The 25,529-nt window shown below is 28.1% G+C and overlaps 2 protein-coding genes across 2 annotated transcripts in view; both read right to left on the bottom strand.

The window, feature by feature from the left end:
* LOC122710422 (reticulocyte-binding protein 3-like) overlaps nt 1-25,529 on the bottom strand; it is a 65,304-nt gene that overhangs the window by 8,968 nt on the left and 30,807 nt on the right. Inside the window, exons 4-5 of the mRNA XM_043928268.1 lie at nt 1,597-1,861; nt 1,286-1,452 (exon numbers count right to left, since the gene is read on the bottom strand). Of these exons, the coding sequence (XP_043784203.1) occupies nt 1,286-1,452; nt 1,597-1,861 (432 nt within the window). The remainder of the gene's footprint in view (nt 1-1,285; nt 1,453-1,596; nt 1,862-25,529) is intronic.
* Nucleotides 15,379-25,008, bottom strand: LOC122710424 (interferon regulatory factor 2-binding protein-like B). The gene is made up of 5 exons (XM_043928269.1): nt 23,577-25,008; nt 17,133-17,284; nt 16,570-16,756; nt 16,058-16,302; nt 15,379-15,981 (listed from the first exon to the last, which is right to left on the bottom strand). The coding sequence occupies exons 1-5, from the start codon at nt 24,286-24,288 to the stop codon at nt 15,841-15,843; spliced, it is 1,437 nt and encodes a 478-aa protein (XP_043784204.1). The 5' UTR covers nt 24,289-25,008; the 3' UTR covers nt 15,379-15,840.

Below are 25,529 nucleotides of genomic sequence, written 5' to 3'. Positions count from 1 at the left end.
TTTATGTAAATAAACATTGGAAATGTAAATAAACAAACCGAGAATGTAAATAAACATTGAAAATGTAAATAAACAAACCAATGTTTGTAAACAAACCGAAATTTTAACGCTAAAGCTTTAAAATTTCTAAAATTTCGAAAAATTTTTGTAAATAAACATTAGAAATGTAAATAAACAAACCGAGAATGTAAATAAACATTGAAAATGTAAATAAACAAACCAATGTTTATAAACAAACCGAAATTTTATGTAAATAAACATTGGAAATGTAAATAAACAAACCGAGAATGTAAATAAACATTGAAAACGTAAATAAACAAACCAATGTTTGTAAACAAACCGAAATTTTAACGCCAAGGCTTTAAAATTTCGAAAATTATAAAAATTCTAAGAATTTGACATTATTTTCAAGAATTATTAAAAAATTTGTTAGAAAATTTTTCGAACGACTTTCTAATTATATTCTCTTAATACAAAGTCGAAATTTTTTACTATTCGACTTCATATTAAATTTTTACAAATTTTTGACTTTGTATTACTAGAATATAATTCGAATGGTTTTGATATTTTTTTAATACTTACCTGTTCCATACCTACCTTGCATACTTACTTGTTCCAACAGTCATTTTTTTAGATTTTATTCTTTTTTTCAACAGTTTTCTTAATTCTAGATACTTACCTTTATACTTACCTTTTTGAATAAATACTGCCATTTTTCTGCATTATTAAAATTTTGCTTCAAATAAAAATTAAATTGTTTCAAAATAGCTTTTATCTGATGTTATTGTCTTTTTTGTAGGTGTGTAAAAGAATTGTGAAGTTCAATTTAATTTTTTTAAATAAAATCATATATTTTTTAATAAATAAATCCTTGTCTTTTGTTATTCTCTATAAAAAAGTATTAGCTCATAAAATTGAAAAATTATTAATTTAGGAGATAATTGAATGTAATTAAATATCTCTTAAACTAATAATTATTAGTTAATACTTTTTTATAGAAAATAATTTGTTATATTTATTAATGTATTAAAATATGATTTTATTTAAAAATAATAATTTGACTCTTATACTTTTACACGTTTATCTACAAGACTATAAATAATATCAGAATATACTGTTCTTGAAACCATTCAATTTTTATATGAAACATTTTTCGTTACGAGTATAAATAATCGTCGATCAAAACATCAGATATATATAAGATTAGACACCTTCTATAAAATTTAATTAATAATTTAAAATATATTATTTTTATACATTCTTTATTATTATGTATAATACTTACATAGTTGTGCATTTTTGTAAACGACCAGAGTTTGTAGTCATGTTTATTTCTTTCATTTGAATCTCGGCATCTTTAATTAATTTTTCTACACTCTCGAGAGTTGCCAATGTTTCTGGACTAAGAATTGGAGAAACTGGAAGCGTTGTCACAGATCTTTTGGTATCAAGCTGAAAAATATTAAATATATCGAATAATATTAAAATAATAATCGAATAATACAAAAATTATTATATATAACATGAAGAATATAAATGAATAAAACAAAATTAAATTGAAAATAATCGATAAATTATTGAAAAATAATATCTTACAGGTTCATCATCGATAACTCTTGAAGAAAGAGTTAAAGGAATTTTGTTTCCACTTCTGGTGGTCTTCGTTTTAGATATAGAACATCTGGTGCAACTTCTTCCAGATTGAATTTCCTCCCTTTGCCGCGCTATCGGCACACGAGTTTTGCAATAACAATCGCACGCAGAATGCGAATATGAGTACATTTTTGAATGACAAGAAGCGGGCAAACGAATGGGCGGATCCGTGCACAAATCCAAATATTCCAGAACATCACGCTTCTTTCTGCAAATAAAACAAAAAAAGATATTTTGTATGTATCAGTGAAATTTATATTATAATACATCTTGAAAAGAATGTATTATTTTTGATGCGAAAATTAATACGAAAAGAAAGAAAAAATTGTTTAAATGGTATAAAATTATGTTCAGTTATAGTATAATGGCATAAATAAATTATATAAATAATTCGATTAATATAAATAATAAGCTTTTATAAATAATGCTTTTATAAAAATGAAATGAATGAAATGAAAATATTTAGAGAATAATATAGAATATAGTTAATTCAATTTTTTTTAATTTGGATACAATATTAAAATTTGTAAATTCGAATTAACTTCAAAATTATTAATGATAAAATTTGGTTATTATTAAACTTAAAAATGTGTTCAACTTTAAATTTATTTTAATTAAAGTAAAAAAAAAAAAAAAAAGAAAATATCAATTTATTTTTAATTATATTCAAATTTAATTTTAACAATGTGAATTTTTTCATTTTTAAAAAATTACAAATCATATTTTCACTCCCAATAACAACGTTCTACGATTCAATGCAAGAAGAAAGAATGTAAGACGTCACAATATAGTGGTGAAACAATGAAAAAGAAGAAATCTAACGGGAAGCCATCTAGAGAGGCAAGTTCAAGAACCGATGACAATAAAGTTATGAATTCTTTCTTTCGAACAGGGGTGGTTGCCCTCGTGCTTCCACCTCTTCCTTCGAACGAAGCAGAAAATCAAACCGACCTGTGCATTACGTCGCGTCGTCAGGCATTCTACGTGTTCCTGGCTACGCTAAGAAATATCTATGTATACATAGTAATATCGATCCTTAAAGAGAGTAGCTCCTTTCTCCGTTATCGATTCGTGTCGTTCATCGAATTAACCAATTCCATTATAGTGAAACATGCGATATTCTTTTTTGAAAATTTTATTATTTATTTTGAAACGTGTTGAAAATTGAATTTTTTTTATTTTTTTCTATTTTTTTTCGAATATATATGATAAAATATACATTAAAAATATTTATAATATTTTTGTAAAAATAACTCGTAATGATTAATATATAAAATCATATATATATATAGATATAAAATGCATGCAATGTTTTTCTCTGTGAATATTTTAGCAATATTTTAATATCGAGAGGAAATGTTTTTTAATTTATCCGTATACTGACATGTATTATTTGAATACACATATGAAATATTCATGAGATGAAAATGTAGAGAGGATAAAAATATTTTTTTGCATTTATGAAACTAATCCTTTTGGATTTTGTAATTAATAAAATCAAAAAAATTTTATAAAAGAAAATGTTAAAATAATTATAATAATAAATTTAAAATAAATATATATAAATATTTATAAAATAATAATAAATTAAATTATTATTGTAATTAATTATAAATATTTATAGACGAATATAATATATATAAAAGAATGTACTCAAAAAAGCGAAAAATACTTTGGAATCGAGTTTGAAATTTTTCAAAGTTGAATCTGAAATACGCGAAATGGTAAAATTTTAAATGGCTTCTCCTCGAACATTCAAACATAAAAATTCAAAATAATTCATAAACTTTAATAACACGATTTCGATACAGGAGTGCATTAATATTTATCGCCGTATTCATATCCAACGATAGAAAAATCGAGATAGAAAATTATCGATTAAATTCTTGCCTAGTTGAATAATGTATAGACATCACGGTCACGTAATAAAAATCTTCCCTTGTTTTCTTACAGGTATTATCATTAATTTACCTCGCCTGATTCGCGATAAGGTAAAGCAAAATGAATATAGAGGGAGATTTGTATCTTTTAAAATTCTATTAAAACTTTTACAATTATTTCAACAATTAAAACTTTTGCGATCTTCCAAGTATCCTTTGAATTCTTCTTAATTATTCTTGGTATGCATCGTATTTTTTAAAGAACGAATATTTGTATAAATTACATATAAAGATAAACAAATGTTTATGTATATTAATTTATCTACTGTAATTATGTATTAACAATATACACGAACGTTCATGTGAAAAATCTCACAATGTACTTTTATCACGTATTCTCAACTAATATATATTCCAACAACATTTACAAATATTCAAGAGGAAATTGAAACGCTAATTGGATAAATTATTTATTTTTCAAATTAAAATAAGTGGCGAGAAATGACCATTTTAAAAGTAAAAAGAGAAATTTTAATAATATTTTTATATATTTACTTAAAGATTAACAAACATTTAATAATAATATTTTTTATTTTGAAGTTGAAAGTTTCGTCATAAAGAATTTTATTATTTGAATGATGAAAAATTTTTAAGTTGAGAAAATTGTAGAAATTATATCTAAAATAATATTGTAGATATTTCTTGATTAAGTTTTAGAAGAAATTAATATTTTATTATATATATTATTCATTTCACATTCTTTATAAAATGAATGTTACTTTGAGGAAAAATTCTTGGATTTTTCTACTTCATAATGAAAAAAAAATTTCATTATCAATTTCTTGTAATTTATGAATCTTTTCCTTCCTTTACCAGAAGTTCTATCTTATCCATTTCTGACAAAACGTGAGACATATAAAATAACAGAAAACAGATCATTTTATAAATATTTGCAAACAGAAATTATACAAAAATCTATTAAAATAAGAATTTGATTAAATTTCTAAGTAATCAATTAATCATAAATATTTTCTTTCAAAATTGTATAATTTTTTTTTTAATTAATATTTTGTAATTTAATGCCAAAAAATTTTTACAAAACATTTTCTTTTCAAAATTTAATCCTATTTATTTGAGTATCAAAATATCGAACAAGCTTTCCAAAAAACTATAATAATTTTCGAAAAATCGAAGGAAGGTGACGTCGATGCACTTCTATCGGATTTCTTGCTTTAACTCTTAGAAACTTCGTGATCGATAAAAGTACGTCAAAACTACGTAATTCGCGATATCCTTTAAAGTCGATGGATTACTGCATGATGCTATTGCACTAGGTGACTCACCTAAGCGTGGGATCCAAGCCACTTTTGTTTGATTATAAATGGATAACTGTTTAATGATACTGAGTACGTATTAATCGATCAGAAGTTAAATAAAAAAGAGTATTTTGACATAAAAGCAAAGATTGAAGGATAATTTATTTGCTTTAATTAATAAGAATACTAAAATTATAAAAAGAGAAACTTATACTTTCTAAAAACAGATTTTTATAAATGTTATCATATATATTGGATATCTTGTATATATCTTTAAATTTAAAGTAATAATCTTTAAGAATTGGAGAGAAAACACGAGAAACTTTAATCATTAATTTTAATCATTTTTCTTCAATGAAAAAATAAAGGAGAGAAAAAAAAATTCCTAAAAAAAATTTTCTATTTTCAAAGTAAGTATTTATACGCGCATGAAAATGGATGTAGACAATAAGATACATGTGGAAAGTGCTTTGTTCTATACAAAACAGCATGAATGGAACTGCTTATTTAGATGCCTCAAAGTAGAATTTGGAAAACTAAAATAATAATTTTAAGGGAATTGCAATTGCAATCCTTTAATGATGCTTTAAAACTTAGGATTATAATGATCCAAAAATTTATTCAATTAAATTAATATCTGAAAAAATTTATTTTCAGTCTAAAGTAAATCGATTTATATCAAGATATATAATGAATTATATTAAATTTAAATAAGATTTAATTTAAATTGTAAAATATTACTTAAAATAAATTTAAATTTATTCCTAATATTTACATTTATCATACAAATAAAACTAATACGAGAGAAAAAATACACGACATAACATATTCATTTTTCGTAACATTATATAATTTTCACATAAAGTATGCAAAACATGTGTGGAAAATACATATTTGCATAAAAATTCATATAATTCTATATCATTCTAATAATAACATATGAGATTAATATTTTCTTCCAGTTTAATAATTCTAGTGTAATGAAAAATGATCGCAATATTTTTTTTTGGTCACACCCTGTATAAGATAGAATTCTGATAATCTGATATCCAATGGCACGTATACGGCCATAATAGTATCCTACGTCATTCGACAACACCAATAATCAATTAAGGGTGCTTCAACCCCGCTACTCTTTTCGAATTTATTATTACCACACTAGAATGAAACGGAAAAATTAACTTTCTAATAAGTGGAAAGAAATATGTCGAAAAGACGATTGAATCGAAAGTTCACCTAAAAGATGTAGCAAAGTTAAAAATTGATTATTTTTAAAACTAATCTAATTAATATACATCCATTTATTTTTATACAAAATATATCATAAAAATAAAATATAATAAAAATAATTATAGAAACCGAAATTTTTTATATTGATCATAATCATTTTTAAAATCTTTTTTTTTATTTTTATCTTTTTTGCATTTCTTATAATCCGATAATTATTAATTAATTATAATTAATTGCATATAATTAGTTTTTTTATAAAGTTATTAAATGTAATTAATTTATTTTTAAATATAAAAATAAATTAATTACATATATATTTATATTATTTATAAAAAATATATAATCTAAGAAAATAACAGAAAAATTATAAGAAATAATTAGAAACATTTTTTAATCAAAAAAGGCATTTGCATTATATTTTCCTAAAGGAAATTTAAATAAATATTATTGAATTAAATTGAAATATTATATATATCATATTATATATATATATATATCACAAATTTATCCAACTATTCTTACTTTTCTTACCCTTTGATCGTTCTATTTACGTTTAATTATCTTTCAATTAAACTAACTTGCATCAGTTCGAACACCACATATCTATATCAAACAAATTTAATTGCTCTTAATAATCAATAATCAACCATGTAACCAAATTAATAATTAATAATACATAATATACAAGCAACGTCACGTATTTATTATTAAACAAATATCTCTTGCCATAATACTAAATTTCCTTTTTTATCTTCTATATCTATTCGAATTTTATATTATCAATATTTATTTTTTGCTAGAAGAATAAAAAAAGCAAAAAAACTTGTGTATCATTAATTTTTTTTTAATGAAAAAAAATAAATAGTTATATGATAAAAATGATAATTCTTTCCAACAAAAAGAAAAAAGAAAGGAATCAAAGAAAGAAGAAGAAAAAGCCGAAATTGACACAATAATTGGGAAGAGAAATCGCGAGAGAAAATTAGAGATAAAGACTACGGCAGGAAGAATGAACGAAATTAAAATTGAAAGTAGTGGCGAGTAAATTGATCTAACTTTTAATCAGTGTCCTCGTACCATGCACGGGTTCGAGCTTAATCGCGATACACGCGGACTGTGCATGCATAATTAACGAGTAGAATAAGGGAGAATTCACCAGGATGGAAAAATCCGCGTCCACTAGTGAAAAGTTGCGGCGACCGATCGATTCGAGTCGCCATTCACGCAGCCGCGTTTTTCTCTCATTTTTATTTTTTTCTTTTTCATTTTTCATTTTTTCGCTATCCTTTTCGCGAATTTATTTATTTATTTCTTTTTTTCGTTACCGTTGACTAAAATAGAAGCATATAAAAAATTCATACGATGCTAGTTCAATTATCGAAGTTATTTTTTTGGATTTAAACTTTTTACATTGGTATTTTCGTTTAAAAATAAATTGCAATTTTTAAATGATACATAAAGCTTTGAATATTATAGATTTTGAATAAATATTGATTAGTAAGATATATATGTAAGAATTCATTTCAAAGATAATTTTAAATGCGTTCTAGTATAATTTTAATTGAAAAATCTTTTTGATAATAATTTTTTCAGGAAAAGAAGAATTGAGATAAAAAAATTTCAATAATTAGATTATTAATGAATATTGATTTTTGTTGATAAAGAGCTAAATATTTTGTGATGTGAACAAAAGTTTACACTTAATTTAAAGAGTAACTTGATGAACTTAGTGTTAAAAATATATTCTTGAAGCTTAAAAGAATATTGTTAATGAAAGTTACTAAATTTGGCTGCTTTTGATGTATTTATTCCCCTAAATGAAAAAGAATCTTATTTCTAAAGATATTAGTTACACATCCATGACTTTCTCCTCTATTTATTTTAAAAGGTTTCTAAATAGAGTGTAAAAATTAAAATGTCTTATAAAAATATAACTGATTGATTTTCAGAAACGAAATAACATTCATATAAAATATTTAAATTTTATGTAACTTCATATTAATTTTTGATTAATTTTCTTTTACATACACAACACGTACTATTGAATATGTACATATGTATAATACAATTTTTACTTTACAATTCTTATATATACATAACATGTATACATATATACGTCAGATATGTATCACATATTTATAATACAATTGATATTAAAATTTTAATCTGACCTAAAACTTAACCCACGCAATTCACTGGATGAACTTTTGATAACAAAGTATTTAAAACCTTCTAGATTATCGACAACAATGATAATTAAATAAAGAAAATTAAATAAATTTAAATCTACTGGAGTAAATTATTTTTAACCCAATCATGAGTTCAAGATCCTTGAGTTCAAGGTTAGAATTCTCCAAGGCAAAAAACCTGCATGCAAAATTCAACAAACTATTTACATTTCAAAATAAAGCCACAAATTCAATGATGATTAATAAATCGAATATCTTTTCCTTTTTTTCATTCTCTTTTTTATTTTTTTTTCTCAGCTTCGATTTCCCGATTTGATTCATAAGTCAAAGTTTATACTAATAACAATTTAAGATAACCAATTTTCAAGAGAAGATAATAAGAGTTCCATGATTCTCATAAATCAAAAGTTTTCGCGTAAAATTATAACGTAGATAAATAATAAATAATATTCGGCTACAATGGGCCAACAATACGTGAACAAGTCCATTGAATTGATGATTATTCTCACGTACACGTGTCGATATTTTAATGAAACCCAATATTATATGGCATGCGATTATATGTATAAAAAATTAACACGTTCATTGCGCACATCTCTCGATAGGAATTGACACGTAGCATTGCGATACGTAAAAAGGTCATGGCTTCGAACGTGTATTAAAAAGACACATGGATTTAAAAATATGAAAGTTGAAATATCGTTTGAATCGATATATTCCTAAACTTACGTTAAATATATATTAATGAAAATTAATTTGAAATAAATGATTGTAATAAATATATAACTCGTTTCAAAATAGAAATTTTTAATCCAAATATCATTTAATTAATGTAAGAATTATATTTTAATCCTGGGCTGAAACATAATCTAATTAATGATTGAAGATTCTGATTAATATAAAATTACAAGAAAAATAATGAAAGTTATAATTAATGATAAATAATTTTGATTGTAATCTCATCATTCGTTTATTTATAATACCAGAATTTTTTTTTTTTTTTGATTATTTATTTGATAATCTGTACCTTTGATATATTTATCATCTTTGCATCTAAGAAATAATCTTTTAAAAAGTTGAAGATACATTACATAAAAAAGACAAATTTTTTTTCATCAATTAATTGAGAATATTTCGTTTATATATGAAATATAATATTTGTAATTCTGTCTTAGAAATAAATAAATTTGTAGTAAATTTGTATTTCCAAAACTCAAAAAGCGACTAACTAAAATAATCGAGTGAAAAAATAATAAAATTTCCTAATTATTGATAACTTTTTTATTTATTATAAATATAATCAATCATCAATGACCGCCACGATACTCAACATGTTAACTATATTCGTATACGCGATGTCTATCCTCTTTAAAATGCGTGTACGGGTTCTCTCTTTGCGCAGACAGTGAAGCGTGGTTGGCATTCAAGCCGTCTGGAAGAGACAGATCAATATGCTTTTACCGCTTTCTTTCTATCTCTTTTCTTCCTGTTCCAATAGGAAGCCTCTTTCTCTCTTTTTGGCCCAGCTATCGCACCAGCTGAACATTGGCATTGATTTTCAAAGTTCAGCAAGTGTTGCCTGCCTGCGAAACCTGCGGAGGGCTTCTCATCGACTGTTCTCTGTGACCGGGCTACAACGTTGCATGCACTTTTGACGGTGGAACCGATCAATACGCTCGATATCGCGTCAATTTTGCGCAGAGATCGTTCAACCGTACCGGAACTTACGATTCCTCCGCTTAGGCCCGAGAGAAAGTGGCGCGGGACAAGGATTAAGTACTGTTGATTTTAAAAATTTCGATTTATATTTAATTAATTAAGTTTGCTTTAATGTTTTGTCCTATCGAACCTTCGATTCAATTATATTTTTAGAATTTCAATGAATTTTAGAAATGAACTAATAATATTAATTCAATAATATTAGTTCAATTTCTACTGTTGCATAATTTCGTATAATTGCACTTTTCTTCAAATAAAAATTTATAAATTTTATGTATCTCGTTGATCCTTTATATCATTCTTTGTAAAATAGAAAGATTGCTGAAATATTTTTACGATATAATAAAATGATGAGAAGCATGATATTTATAGAATTAGAAAACTTTTTAAATTCCGATTCGAATCAATATCTATTTAAATATATAAATTTTCAGAATTCCAATACAATTCATTTCAATTCGATTTAATCCGAATTTAATTTCAGATATCCAAAATTACGAATATCTGAGCGTTACTTTTAAATAATTAATATATTGCATATATACTGGTATTCCTAAAAGGCTAAAAAGGATAAATAATAAGAAATATAACGCACAATTATTACACATCAACACATATATTTTGCTTTTGCATGTTGCATACATACGATAAACAGTACAATGTTTACGCATCCTCGAGGTATGGTATACTAGAAAATTTCATTATTCACTACTACAATTGCTATTCGACGTATTATTTCGTTACTTCCGCTTTCCTGTATACTTCTGTTTGTGTAACTATCATGAAAGATAAAATTGATAAAAAAAAAAAAAAATCAAACGGAATGAACACGGTACAGTTGAAAAAACACTGCTTGAAAAAATTCGTACGTATATATTTTTTTTTTCTTCTATTTTGTCTTGGAAACAAAGATTGCGCGTTCTTAGTGCTGCGTTTTTTTTTTTAGAATAACGAAAATAGACAAATGTCTCTGATAAAAAAATTAGATTCTTTTTTTTTTTTAGTCGTCAGCAATGAAATTGGACGAACGTGAAACGCAAAAGGATGATTTTTAAACGCTATATAATTATCGAAGAATAATGTAACAGTTATTATCATATTGTTGCTTCAACGAAACATCGTTTCCTTTGTGCATTTCCAAATTCTCTTATCTGGACGACATTTTAAATAAGAAAATGAGAAAAAATAAAATAAAATAAAAAGAAAGAAGAAAAGAGGGAAAATCTTTGCTATTATATTCGCTTGAACATATCAACGCGTACACACACACTACCCGAGAGAAAAATAAACGCGTTTCTGTTGTATTTTTCTCTTATTTCGTAAAACGTCGTCCAAAAATACTATCGGGAATTGAGCAAGCGTTTAAAAAAACGATCGCGCACGAACAATACAGCAAAATACAAAATACAGCAAAACGGACAGTAAAAAGAGCAAAAACGATCGGCGTTCAGACGACCGAATTCGACGACCAATAGTACGTTGTATATCGATACGTCGAGAGGGTGAAGGCCCTCTTGAATAGCTCGCGACAACAAAATCGATTTTCAGCAATGTAAACGTGGAAAAAAAAAGGAAATCGCATCGGACAGTTAGAAAAAGAATATACACGGTTCACAAAATCGCGCAATATGAGGAAAAACGAACGAAATACAACAATAGAAGTTGTTTCTGCTTGAAGAACTTAACTTGACAATTGTCTTCTTTCATATTTTTTTTTTTTTCCGTTTTCTTTTATCTGCTTTCTCGTTCTCTTGTTTTCTATGAACTTATCCATTATTTTTCAATGATGGATTAAATTGTAAGTTTCCTTTTGATCGAGTGCCTCGATTCAATTTCGAAGGTAGGAACTACCTACCTCGGACTAAAAAATATCATGTACAGCCTCTGTAGTATTGCTACGATCAATTGTGCTCTTTTCAATCTCGGCCCTCTTTTCTTTTTCTCGCGTTCTCTCGTTCTTTTTTATTTGCATTCTTCATTTTTTTTATTTTTTTTTTTATTTCCTTTTATTTTTTATTATTTTTTTTTTTCTATTAATCCTTTCATCACTCCCCTAGATATCGAATCATTTAATTTAACCCTCGTTGGACGGTGCCTGGGGTACTTTTGGGCCCCCCGCACATTAGACTTTCAATAACCTGTTCAATTAATAATAATGAATAATAATTGTTTAATTTACAGTAAGAAGTATAGAAAGCAAATATAATAAAAATTATTTAAAATGCAGATTATATATTGTTATTATGGGTCCAAATGTATCCAGGCAGTCTATTATCCGCCTTTCAAGAGTTAAATCGTACGTACACATTTTCTTTAATAGAATTATTTTTATTTCCACTTATATGCATTACACCATAATTATACGAAGTATAGTTGATGGAAGCATTATACAGTAGAATTTTATTTATCTGAACTCCACCAATTGAAATAAGATTTCGATTAATGCCTGATTAACTGAAATCCTACTAATTGTATTTATCCAAACGATGAATTTTTATTATTTATAGATAAAAATTGTAGATAATGAGGAGAACCTGTGTTTATAAGTGAACTCCATTTATATGAACTATTTGTCCATGTGACGCATTCAGATAAATGGAATTCTTCTGCGGTAAAAGATTAGAAATTAACATATTAACCTTTTGCCTTACCATCTTTTTAATATATACTTATTTAAGCGAGCATAAGTCATTTACTGCTATAAAATCTTGGCAGATGCAAAATATTGAAACATTGTCTTCAATTTGTATTTGATGATATCTAATAATGATATAAAGCAATTAACATTGAATTAAAACTAACTTCAACCTCCTTGTATTTATATATTGCATAAAATAACTCTCTCTTAAGTGATAATCTATACGACTGTTATGACTCAGTATTATAAGGCAAAATTGATCATATCCAAAATTTCTGGAATATTAAATTGAGCTCTGTATTTTTCATTAATTTTAATTTTTATTTTAAATATTTCTAAAAAAAATGATAGTCTTTTTATTTATTTATGCTTTATAGTAAATTTCTGGTATGAAAAGACAATCTAATAACTCCAGATGTTATATTAATTGTTTTTCAAGTAATTTCTAACTATATTTTCAGTTATTTTCATAAAAAAAAAGCCATACAGTTGCTATTTAGAATTACGAAATTATATGTGGATGCAGCATTGCAAAATTGTAATTTCTACATACATGTATTATTCTATATATATTAAAAATAACATATTTATAGAACCTGTTTTCTAAACTATATGTACAAAATTTTTTTAAACATACTATTAAAAAAGAAATAACTCTATGTTGACATTATACAATCCTGAGCAAAACTCGAACTTCGATTATTAACCCTCCATAACTTGTTTATTTATAAAAAATAATTAACTGATTACAAATTTTTGGTTTGAAATCTTAAAACCAATAAATGATATAAACAAATTACTTAATATCATTATTGTAATATATTTATAAGATACAAGAATATAATAAGAAATATCTTATACGTAATACATAGTTATTGAATTCCAAATTACAAAATATTATAGAGGATTAATACTAAATCAAATCTTATGATTATTACAACACTTCCATCAACTGTACTTAAATAAATTCGTACACATATTTCCGTATCACAAAAATTATTTTGACTTATATATATATATATATATATAATAAAATATATATATATATATATAAAAAAAAAAAAGAACACTCTCAACACTAAGGGCACAGTCACGAAAGGATTAATATCTCTTTCGCACCATATCTCATCACTCAGCATTCTCTCACTCATTTTTATTAATTTTGCACTCCTACTTCGTTACAATAAGTTTGCTTATGCTAACGCAGATAGCCTCTACACACAGGCTGCTTCGATGAATTCTCGAATGAGTATCGAAGCAACATGTGATTCGAAAAAAGAGCGCCGTTGACCAACAGAAACGATGAGTTCGTCAAGTTCCACCGGAAATCAGAGTCTAACGATAGTACGAAGCGTCTTTGATTAGAACTTGAGCCACGCAATGCGTGATCGTTTTGCAATTTTCGATCTCGCGCGATTTCGTCACTCTGTTCTTCGTCTATTGTGCCAATATCCATTTTGTACAAATATATACAAAAAGGAGTCATGCTCGTGTCCGAAAAATGCTCTTAATCGGAGCAGACAAAACTCATGATAAAAATTCTCGGACACCAGATAGATACCAAGATATATATATATGCTTGCTTACGTTTTTTTTCGGTTTCTCATTTCGTTTCTTTCCATTCCCCTTTTTTCCGCTTTGTTTCACTTTTTATTTCATCATTTTTTTATCCTTTTTTTTTTTCTTTTACGTTTTTAGAGACAATAGCGAGTGTATGGTTCCTATTTGACGGGCGTCATCTTTTTCATCAGCAAAATGAAAAACCAAAAGGCCCTCTCACTTAAAGTCTAGCAAATAACTAAAGGCGAAAGTGGACGTTACATAATCGGATACCGATTTTTTTTTTATTATGAATGACTGGATAAGAACGATACCCACCCCTCCTTTTCCAAATCCTTCTTTCTCTCTTGTATTTTTTTTTTTTTTTTTTTTTTTTTTTTTAGATACCAGACAAATGTTAAAAAGAGATTTCATAATTTTTCGCAAACGAGAAAGAACGAAAAGAAAAAACAAAAACAAAATTCGCTCAAATATTTTGTAAAATATTTTTAAATATACGATTTTTTTCGTTTATTTTATAATAATTCGAGAAGAAAGAAGAAAAAAAAAGAAAAATAATTTAATAAGAATAACACGCAAAATGAATGTAAATTTTTCTTTTGTACATTTAAAAATGGTTATTCCTCTTTAGTCCATAAGTTTTATTAATAATGTGGTATGTACACATATACACAATGTACAGAAAACCCATACGCTGGGTCTAAATATGTCCGCCATGTTTTTATGTTTCTATCATACAACGAGTGTGTGGTAATAGTAGAAAGAGTATACAAATGAAAGATTAGAAAAGGACATCCGTCAAAAATTTTCTCGACGGATTTTAGAACACCGAAGCACGATATTTCCGACTCCGGTTAATCCGCGACCACGGTATAGCGTGAATAAAAATAAAGTACAATACAACCGCCTAATTTTAATAGTATCATGTTATGTATTTTATGTATATGTATATGTATATATGTATATTTAGTAATTTGTGTATGTGTACGCAACAAATCATGCTTGTATGTGTATACATGTGTTATGTGTATAGTGTATATCCTGTTGTATGTATTATTGTGTGTTGTTGTACTTCAAAAAACGCGAAAATGTCGCGACACAAGAAACAATAAAGAAAGGCGATTGAGCCTAAGTACAAACCCAAACCGGACACAAAATCTCTCCCGTGATTTCTTCTATGTTAATTTGTATATATTCGATAGAAACCACGTATTTTTTTTTTTTTTTTTTTGACTTCTTCGCGCATTAACCGTCCTATGATAATCCCATATATACACGTATGCAGAACCGACGCCATTATGTCAAAAAGTATGCCAAAGACTTCTTCTCAAAACCAGTCAAAAACAATTGATCGAACGAACGATTGATCGATCGAAACAGTCTGTTGTCTCGGTGAAAAGAACATTCAGCGAAACAAATCGCTGAAAAAAATCGTCCACTTTCCCCGACAACAACATCAACAACTTCGTTATTAATTCCAATTTGCACCGACAACGTCTTTGGCTCGAATCGAATAATGTTGGCAATATCGCCGCCAACATTTATCACCTTTACCAAAAGTATTTTTTGGTTAAACCTTCACGGTTCCACCATAATTAACCCTCGTCAAAGAGGGTGCAAAATTTGAGCCCCGTTTTAAAACAGTATGAGAATCTTTAAGTTTCTCTTTCTTTCTTTACTTTAAGCCCAGAACCGGTGGTATCGTCGCCCAAGATAGTGGCTATTTCGCCTTGCATAAACGCCCATGGCACTTGGCTGTTCGCCAGTGGACACTTTTCGCCACTTGGGCAATAAACCTGAAAAAATTAAAATTAACAAAAAATATTATTACATTAAATAATGATCGTTCATCTCAGATAAACGAAAATTCACCTCTGATCCAGCACCCTGTCTCTTTATGCTCTCTCGGCTGCATGGGAAACAGAATTTATGATGTGGTACACTGGGACACTGAACGAAATGTGTGTCCTCGAGACGTTCTTGACACAAAGTGCATTTTAATATTGGTGCTGAAACTTGTTCAGCTCCAGCAACTTGAGCAACTGCTCCCTCTGATGAAGTTGTTACAGTCGTTGACGATACATGTCTTGAACCACTGGACCTCCTACCCGACGATGCTATAAATAATTAATATATATATATGATTTAATTTAATATTTTTCTAATCATTTCATAATAACTTAATTTAATTGATTTTGTTGAATCATAAATATTATACAATATTTTGAATTAAATTTAAGTTAGGATATTCATTTTATATTATATAATTTAACAAAAATAAACTTAATAAAAATAGAATAATCAATGATCCTTTACTTACGACTTAACAGTACTAATTGAGAGTTATAAAAAAAGAAAGAAATAAATAAAAAAAAAAAAATTACCTGAACTATTCGGGCTATGCTGCGATCCTCTGGAGGCACTACGTTGTTGAGCGTTCGTAGCCGTAGTCGGTGGGCTTCTGCTAGTTGGACTTGGATTATTTGGTGGTTGTGGCACTGATTCTGGTGATGCTAAATTATCAGCAACAGACATGAGCGCGGCCATTGGAGATGGGCCGTTTGTTGTACCCTATAAAATTATTTTTAATTTTCATTTCAAATAAAAATTTATAAACTATATTATATATAATCTTTAATAAATTTATATTATATAATAAATTTATAATATAATTGTAAATATTGGATCTTTATAATCAATATCAATTATTTAATTTTAGAATACCACATCTCAATGCCCTGCATTTTATATTATAAAGATAACATTTATTAAAATTTAATATTATAAAAATAAATAAATAAATTAAATAAAATTAAATAATCCAAAAAACCTAAAATCTATTGCCAAGATCCAACTATATACTTAAATATATACTTAAATATATATTTAATGAATTTTTATATTATTATCATTATAGATATATTCATTAATATTTTAATTCGATTACCTGGTGATGATTCGTCTGTGGATTATCATTAGTGGTTTCTTGCGTTGGTGGCGGCGGTGGTGGAGGGCTAGTTCGTGGACGAAGAGGAGACCCTCCACCATTTGCCGCTACATTTGCTGGTGCTAATGGAATAGATGGACCAACATATGCTCCTGAAATTCGAACAATTTTTATCGCATCGTTATTATAATATTTTTGTTTTTATTATACATCATTAACGTGACCAACTGACTTCCAATTGTCAAAAATTCAATATTACTCGAAATAATAATCAATAAATATCACAGGAACAAAAAGAACTTGAATGATTCATTGGAAGACAGAAGATATCCTTTCCTCTCTTCATGACATCATACGATTATGCTAATTGCAATGAACTTTTGTATTTTTGTCATTCATTCATTGCATCGAGAACAGACAAACCTCGTTTCCTTATAAATAGATAGACAATAATGATACAATTAATTCAATTAATTTCCAAATATCTAGAATTGAATGAAGACAATTATTTCTAGTTAAACCCAAAAAATAATCAAAAAGCCGACGTAACGTTTACGTTTTTAAGATTCATCGTAACATTACATTGTAACGCATAACAGTAGCCATACAAACTATACTTGTTCATTCTTATATATTACAACATAACCTATGATGAATGCTAAAAAGATAAATATAAAAACGAATATATTTGTTTCTTGAAGTTTGATTTTCAGCCTAGTGTTAGATTAAGTTGAACGTTACTATAAAATTGATATTCTGCAAGAGATCGCTAACCAAACGAGACATACAAGATGTGCCATCTGTATCGCCAGTTGTGTCGAAGTTTCGTGAGTTATTTGTTGAGTGCACGACCACGAATATTGAATATCTCAATGTTAGGTATAATATACTCACAGAAGAATTGCGAAGTTACACATTTTGATATTGTTTACGAATTATTTATATATTATCTCAGGTCACTTTCAACGATAAAATCATTAATATACGACGCACGTGTTACTCGTAACATTTATCTATTTTATAGATTCGATTGTATGATATACTCACGATATCGTAATATCATATATATAGTGGCTGGCCTTCGAATTTTCGATATATTAATTAAAGATAATACAAAAAATTTTTAATTTTCATGAAATATATTTTAATTGGTTTCAATCATAATTTAATTGCAATTAATAATATTGTATATAAAAATATACAATAATTTGAAATTTTAATGAAATATTGGAATTGATTATAATGTTTATAAATAAAAAATGTTATCAAGCATCATATAATAATAAAATGTTATATTTTACATTGTTAATTTTTTTAAATTTATTCATTAACACAATACAAATGCAATATTAATCTTTCAAATAAGAAAAATATTGAATATTTTTTTAGCCCGAAAATTGATCGAAACTAATTTTTAATTGAAATTGAAATTTCAAAATTAGCTCAAAAGATAAATTCCATATATGTATTGGAATTTTTTCAAACACTATCGACTTCTATATTTAAGATTTATACAACATACGAAATCCGTACTTGAAAGATTAAGAAATGTCAATAAATGAGAGGAACATTCTATCATATTTACTTCATTTAATAATATTTCTATTTACTATTTCATTAAAGTTAGTAAAATGAATAATAAAAAATAATAAAATTAATAAATAACTCTTTATTTGACAAATTAAAAAGTTTATGGAAATAACATTAATAATTTTTGTATGCAAATAATATTGATTTTCCATAAATGATTCATCAAAATAGAATAAAAGATATAAAATAAATTCTTTATTTAATAATTGAATATTCATATTTAAGAATGGTAAACTTCCACAAGCAGATTTATAAATCATGACAATATTCCACCATTATTTCATGTTATCAGTTATATACCACGTACAATGAAATTTATAATATGTTCTTTTTCAATGATCGCATATCTCATTATTTTTCTCGGCGCAATATTTATGTTTTCAAATTTACATACGAAGAAACGCATGCCACTGGCATGAACAGATAAATGAATCGATATTAAGAAAAAAGCATCGTTTCGTCACGTTCTATGAAGGACTGTGACACGCGATATCTTTGTCGAGTCTATCCATGACAAGCTTATGTATTTCAATGCAACGCAGCATCCGCACGTATCTGTCCCCACCACAAATAACCAACTATACAAATCACCGAGGTCTCGACTAAAGCGTGGTCTACCATCGAGAAGATGTGTGACCAGTACTTTTCCGTGACGACTTTGATAGAGCGAGGACCGTTGCCGCTCTCTATCTATCTTTTCAATCACGAAGTAACAGCAACTCTGCAATACCGAAAGAAACGAAGGAAAACGACAAGTAGAAGAGAAGCAAGCGACCGAAGAAAAAGAAAACGCATGCGCAGTTTTATAAGCATCGCATCACGCATGTAGGCGGTCGGCTTAGTCACACTCTGTGCTTTGTATAACGTTGTTAACCGGTCGGCTATAGTGGCCTTGTTTCGAAAGTATGACCCTCCCAGCGCGTCGTTGACGCCGTCAACGCGCACATTTATATTGACGTCTCTCTATATAGTGATCCGAAATGTTTAGGTTACATTTCTTACTAATTTAAAGCTAACCTTGGTAAATTATTCATAATATGAGGAAACGACATATTTAACTTGTAAATAATCTAAATATTGACGACGTTTACTACTTAGCAAAGATATATTCTACGTCGTATTCTGTTTTGCGACGAAAGTCGAATAATAAACAAAATCGCTCTTTTAATATTTTATATGAATAGTAACAGTAAAAGTAATATAAGTATACATAAAGATAGAAGGTTTTTATCGATATATAATATTCTTTACTTAGTATATTTTCTCTCCCTATGAGAATAAAGTCTTTCATGTGTTTTGCAACACGATATATGCAGCACGATGCAAAGAGAAAAGAGACGGACGTACATGCGAACACGATACTTGCCCAATGACGTAGGACGAAGCCAATGTATACATGTCTCTATCTGTACGCGATCGATCGAGCATAGTCGAGAACTCACGAACTGTGGCGATCATTGCGAAACATGATTCAGGTTTGCTGCTCTCGTTTTACTCAGTTATTACAATTGCTGATAGACCATTATTTCTCATCCATCTTTTTCATATGCAAGTGTATATGATTATATATATATATATATATATTTGATTCATTGAAAAAAAATTAAATACTTTTTGCAGTTTATAATATATCGTGGCAAAAATTAGTTTTAAAATTTTAAAAAATAATCGATGATAAAAATATTACTTTAATAATTAGAACATATTGAATTAAAATTTTTAATTATTTTTTATTTTACTTACATATACATATATCTTTATTAAATTTATATAAAAAAATATTAGCGTTTGAGGAACAAAGTATTTTAAACCTCTTTATTAAACAAAATAACACTGCTTAATATATTACTTAATACTCTGAAGAATGACGAGAGAAAATGTAACGTGTATATAGAGTAAAATGAGCAATAAATTTTAGTAGCAAAAGAGGGAAAAATATCACATATCAGATTAATTTGACTATAAAAATTAATAAATATAATAAAAGCAATAATTAACATAATTTAAAAAATTTCAATAGATAACAATTGGAACATTACTTTTCTAATAAAAAATTATACATAGAATTATATTATCCTGACTGTTTTAATACGATAAGGAAAAAGATGATATTATATTTGCTACTACATGTTTATGAAAACAATTATATATTACTTATTATATTAAAAAATATAAAATTATAAAAATATATTAAAATTATAAAAAAATATTTATGCACAAATTTAAATATAAATATAAGAAATAAACTTAATTGAAAATAAATTTAAAAAATTCCAAATTTAACTAAACAAATTAATAGCAATTTAATGTAATCTTTTTCTATTATTAAGAATAGTAAAATCTTCTTATCGACATATATATTAAAACAACGAAATAAAAGATTTTTTATTCTATACAAATTTTCTTGAAAATTCATATTTATTTCCAGACTCTACTATTTGCCAGCGGTAATCTATTTTTATCAAAACATACGTATGCAAACAGGAATTCTATATTTCCGTTGAAAACGATATCACTAAGAATAAAAAAAGATGAGACAAAAAGAAACAGAATTAAGTCAAAATATCACTTAGATTTTGTATTATTCCATATAGAAACTAAAACTTCTTAGGCCACAATCCAAATATATTTACAGCTATCATTACAGTTAACCAGATTTCCATTATAACATCTATGTTTTATATACATATATCTTAAAAGCACTATCTACGATGTATTTTCCGTTTTAGCGTATCTGAGTCTGTTCATCCAATTTGATCCCGTTTACCCACAATTCAAGTATTCCACGCGATCATTTTATATAAAACAGCTTTTAAAGATTTTAAATTTTTCCAAAATGGTTCATATAATTTATCAATTAATCATTTTATTTGAAAATAAATAATAACTATATTAAGTCTCGTAATCGAAAAATATTGAAATTAGATAAAATCAATGACATTGTTCCTTTATTTTATCAAATCTTTAACTCAAATATGCTTGAATATTTTTATAATATTCAATTTTTCTTTTTACATTTATATGCAAGAAATAATTTTATTATTAAAAATTAATATTTTAAAGAAATAAGTGATTTGAAAAAAATGGTTAATATAAATTCAAAATCACAAATTTTTAAAATATAAATATATATCGTAAAGATATAATTATTTTTACAAAAATTGAAAACTTATTTATTTTAATATAAATTTTACTAAAATATTTTTTTAAAAATATTTTTATGTAAATATTTATTAATTTGACTATAAAAATACAATAAAAGCAATAATTAACATAATTTAAAAAATTTCAATAGATAACAATTGGAACATTATTTTTCTAATAAAAAATTACATCACGAAAAGTATAAGAAATATTCGAAATATTCATTATTTTTTCATGATTTAAGCAATAATCACGATCGTTTCTCGGAATGGTGAATATGGTGCTAAATTTTTATTCTGAGAAGAGAAACAGTCAAAATTTTCCAGGAAATATTTATAGCGAGAAGCGAAACGGCAGGACAGATGTGGCCAACCCGCAGTCATTGCAGCGAACCACCACTCGATAACCGTAAACACACGCGCGTTAAGGTCGAATTAGAAAGTGGCCAGTGTCGAAATAACGGTCGATGACCAAGGTCACCTCGACTGTACATACTGTACATATATGTACAAGCGCAGCAAACGCGAATCTCAACTCGAGTATCGTCAACTCGTCTCGTCAATGAGCTACGACATGGAAAGAAAAAAAAAGACTACGCTATAGTTACGTTTGCGATGCAGTCGCGAAAAAAAATATATTGCGTACAAATAGAACCGGTTTTCCAAAGTATTGAAGTAATATTGAACATAGTATTTCAATTAATAAAAAAAAATTAATTTTCGTAAAAATTATGCTTTTTATGTACTGCTTGAAAATATTCATAGATAAATAATAGGTACTTTCACTCTACAGAATATAAAACATAAAAGAAAAACATCTCATAGTATTGTAATCTGTTTTTTTTTTAAGGGATTGCTTATCTGATTAGTTACGAACTAGTAGTAAAATTACATTTGTAAAATATTTACAATGCTTGATGAGATTTGTATTGAGCAATAACGAACTCATTCATTGTATCTAAATATACTGAGTGACGTCATTCGATTGGACGTCACGGTACGGTACGGCACGGCAACTCGGTGTATCTTTTGGTCGTCTCATCACGTGCTCAACGTACGTCTCTTTATACGCGTTTGGACGACTGCCGTTCGTCCAGAATGAAGGAACTGGTTGAAAGAAGCAAAGAGGGAACGCATTCACTCGGAACCGCAAGCAATGAGCGATTGTGATATGGTAGGAGCAAAGAGAGAAGAAAGATGTAACTTTCTTTTACTGTGTGCGATGATTCTTCGAAGCGAAAGATTGAATTTTAACTCATACACGCAGCTCTTTTCTCGTGCCAGATGGCCACGCGAACGGCTAAACGTTTTCCTATTTTTACTACCAGCCGATAAGAACGTGCAAAGAAAACCATCTGGTTCAAAATGAAAGAAAGTAAAATATTTTAGTTAAGGCGATACAAAAATGATCGATAAAATATATATATTTCAATTATAAATAATAGTTATATTATAATAAGATATTAGAATGATTCATATCGGAAAAAATATCTAAATTGTCTTCCAAACTATTTAATTTTTTGTAAGATAATATTTTACTTATAATCTTATAAACAGATAATATGAAAAAATAATTTTATAAATATAAACATCTATAGATAATTTTAGGTTAAAATCAAAAATAATGAAAAGATTAATATATTTAAAGTGGAATATTCATAAGTTATTCATAATACAAATACCCACATTGTGCCATCTGCGTATAACTTACCATTGGCCTTGAATGAAGTGGCGGTCTCGAAGCTAGGTGCTCTCACAGGATGTTTTTCTTTGCTTCTATCTTGTACATAACTGACGGCAAGACTTACAGCTGGTAAGGAATCACCTCTAGTCAATGGTGGTCTTACTGAATGCTGTTCTTCCAACGAAAGTCTTTTCTCAGCATGCTCATCCTCATCGATTGTGGAAATACTTCGTTTGAGTTGTGCGATACCTCTGTTGTGGCTAAGATTCACGTGATGCGCCACTGCTGCTAGGTGGGCGTTTGGGATTCTCACGTTATTACTCCTCATGCCATTTGCAATCTCATGAGTTTCTTCATGTTGCCGAGAGATTTGCTGCCTTGATGTACTTGAGTTGAATTCGGTAATGGAGTTTCGATGATGAAGCTGTGAATAACTAGCAATATTGTGATGCCTTGAATGATTTTGACCAGTATTCTGTATTGGTAGAACGTCCAAATTAGCACCTCCGTTGTGTTCAGTATGTCCGGATGTTCTATAAGCTTTTGATGTAGAAGATCTAGCTTCATGGAAACCGTGTGCTTTTTTCATTTGCTTAGCCGATTCCAATACTGCATCTATTCTGTCGGCACCCTCATAATTTACACAACCACGGCACACGGGTTCCGAAAATTCCGTGATCATTGCCCAGGGCATTCTAGGCAGATCGCACAAGTAGCACTGCGTTCTCTTCCCCATCATTTTGGTCAATTTCTTCGTCCACGAATATTCCGCCGAGTCGTCGTCGTTGTCACAACGTACTAACGTATCACTCACATTCACTTTTTCACGTCTATTATTCTGTTCCTGTATATCCTTTATGCACTTTGTGGATGCACGATAACGATTTTATAACATATTTATTATGAGAGACTGTGCTAGTCTCCGTAAAATAAACACCACGTAAAATCAATTTCACTCTCGAAAAATCACTCAATATATTCCCATTACGTCTTCCACGTTTCCTTTCCACTTTGTATCGTAATTACAATAGATTATATTGTAACGCCACGAAAAATGATGTTCAATAGTTTGAGAATTATCGAGCACTGAAATTTTAGCAAACGCGTTCTAGCGCTCGAAGTGAGCGACGCGCCGTAAAGGCGGAGCAAAGAAAAAGAAGAACACGTTACTCGGACGCCAGATATTTTTACCACACTTACTCTAGCAATAAACGTTCATCGAAAACTGACTAACGACTAAGCGTCATTAATACCGATGCACAGATGTACGCTGTTGATACGTATACAAGAGAAACTGTATTCTAGGTTGAACACGAGACACGAAATAATGGTATGCGCGCGACACGACGACGTGCATTCGCTCGCTTGCTTGCCGTACGAGGAGACGAACGGAGACGAACGCTCGAGAATGCGGCGGTAAAGCGGAGCTACGGGTGTCGCTCTCTTCCCCCTCACCGATCCTTCCCTTTTCCTTGCCCCGCTTTACCTTCCACTATTCGACAACGCGACGACGACGACACAACGACGGCTACGACGCGCTCCGCCAATCGGGAGTTGTGGCGTCATGGTGCATGACGTCATAATCGCAAAGCTGCGCATGCGCACAGGCGTTTGCCCTAGGGGGACACGTAGTCAGCGACCGGGACTTGAGCGCGAACACACTGATCGAATGAATAAGAGAAAAAGAGAGGAGAAAAGAGTTGAGAAAAAAGATGACGATAATACGCGCGCGCACTCGTTCCATACCCACTCTTCGCAACGAGAGATCCACTTTACACTCGAGAAAATGCTGTTAACGAACTACTCTTCAGTTTTACTGAATATGGATAAAATTTTATAATTTATTAGGAGGTTAAACTGATGATTATTCAGTCGACTGAATATTTAATACAAATTATTTTTGTTTCTCTTTTTAATTTAATGGTGTTAACAATATAATTCTCGACAGAATATATGCACAGAAAAATTGAAAATGGCTCC

Source organism: Apis laboriosa, unplaced genomic scaffold, assembly GCF_014066325.1.
Source record: "Apis laboriosa isolate Shangri-la unplaced genomic scaffold, ASM1406632v1 scaffold14686_cov152, whole genome shotgun sequence".
Taxonomy (NCBI): domain Eukaryota; kingdom Metazoa; phylum Arthropoda; class Insecta; order Hymenoptera; family Apidae; genus Apis; species Apis laboriosa.
This window is presented reverse-complemented; position numbering and strand designations above follow the sequence as displayed.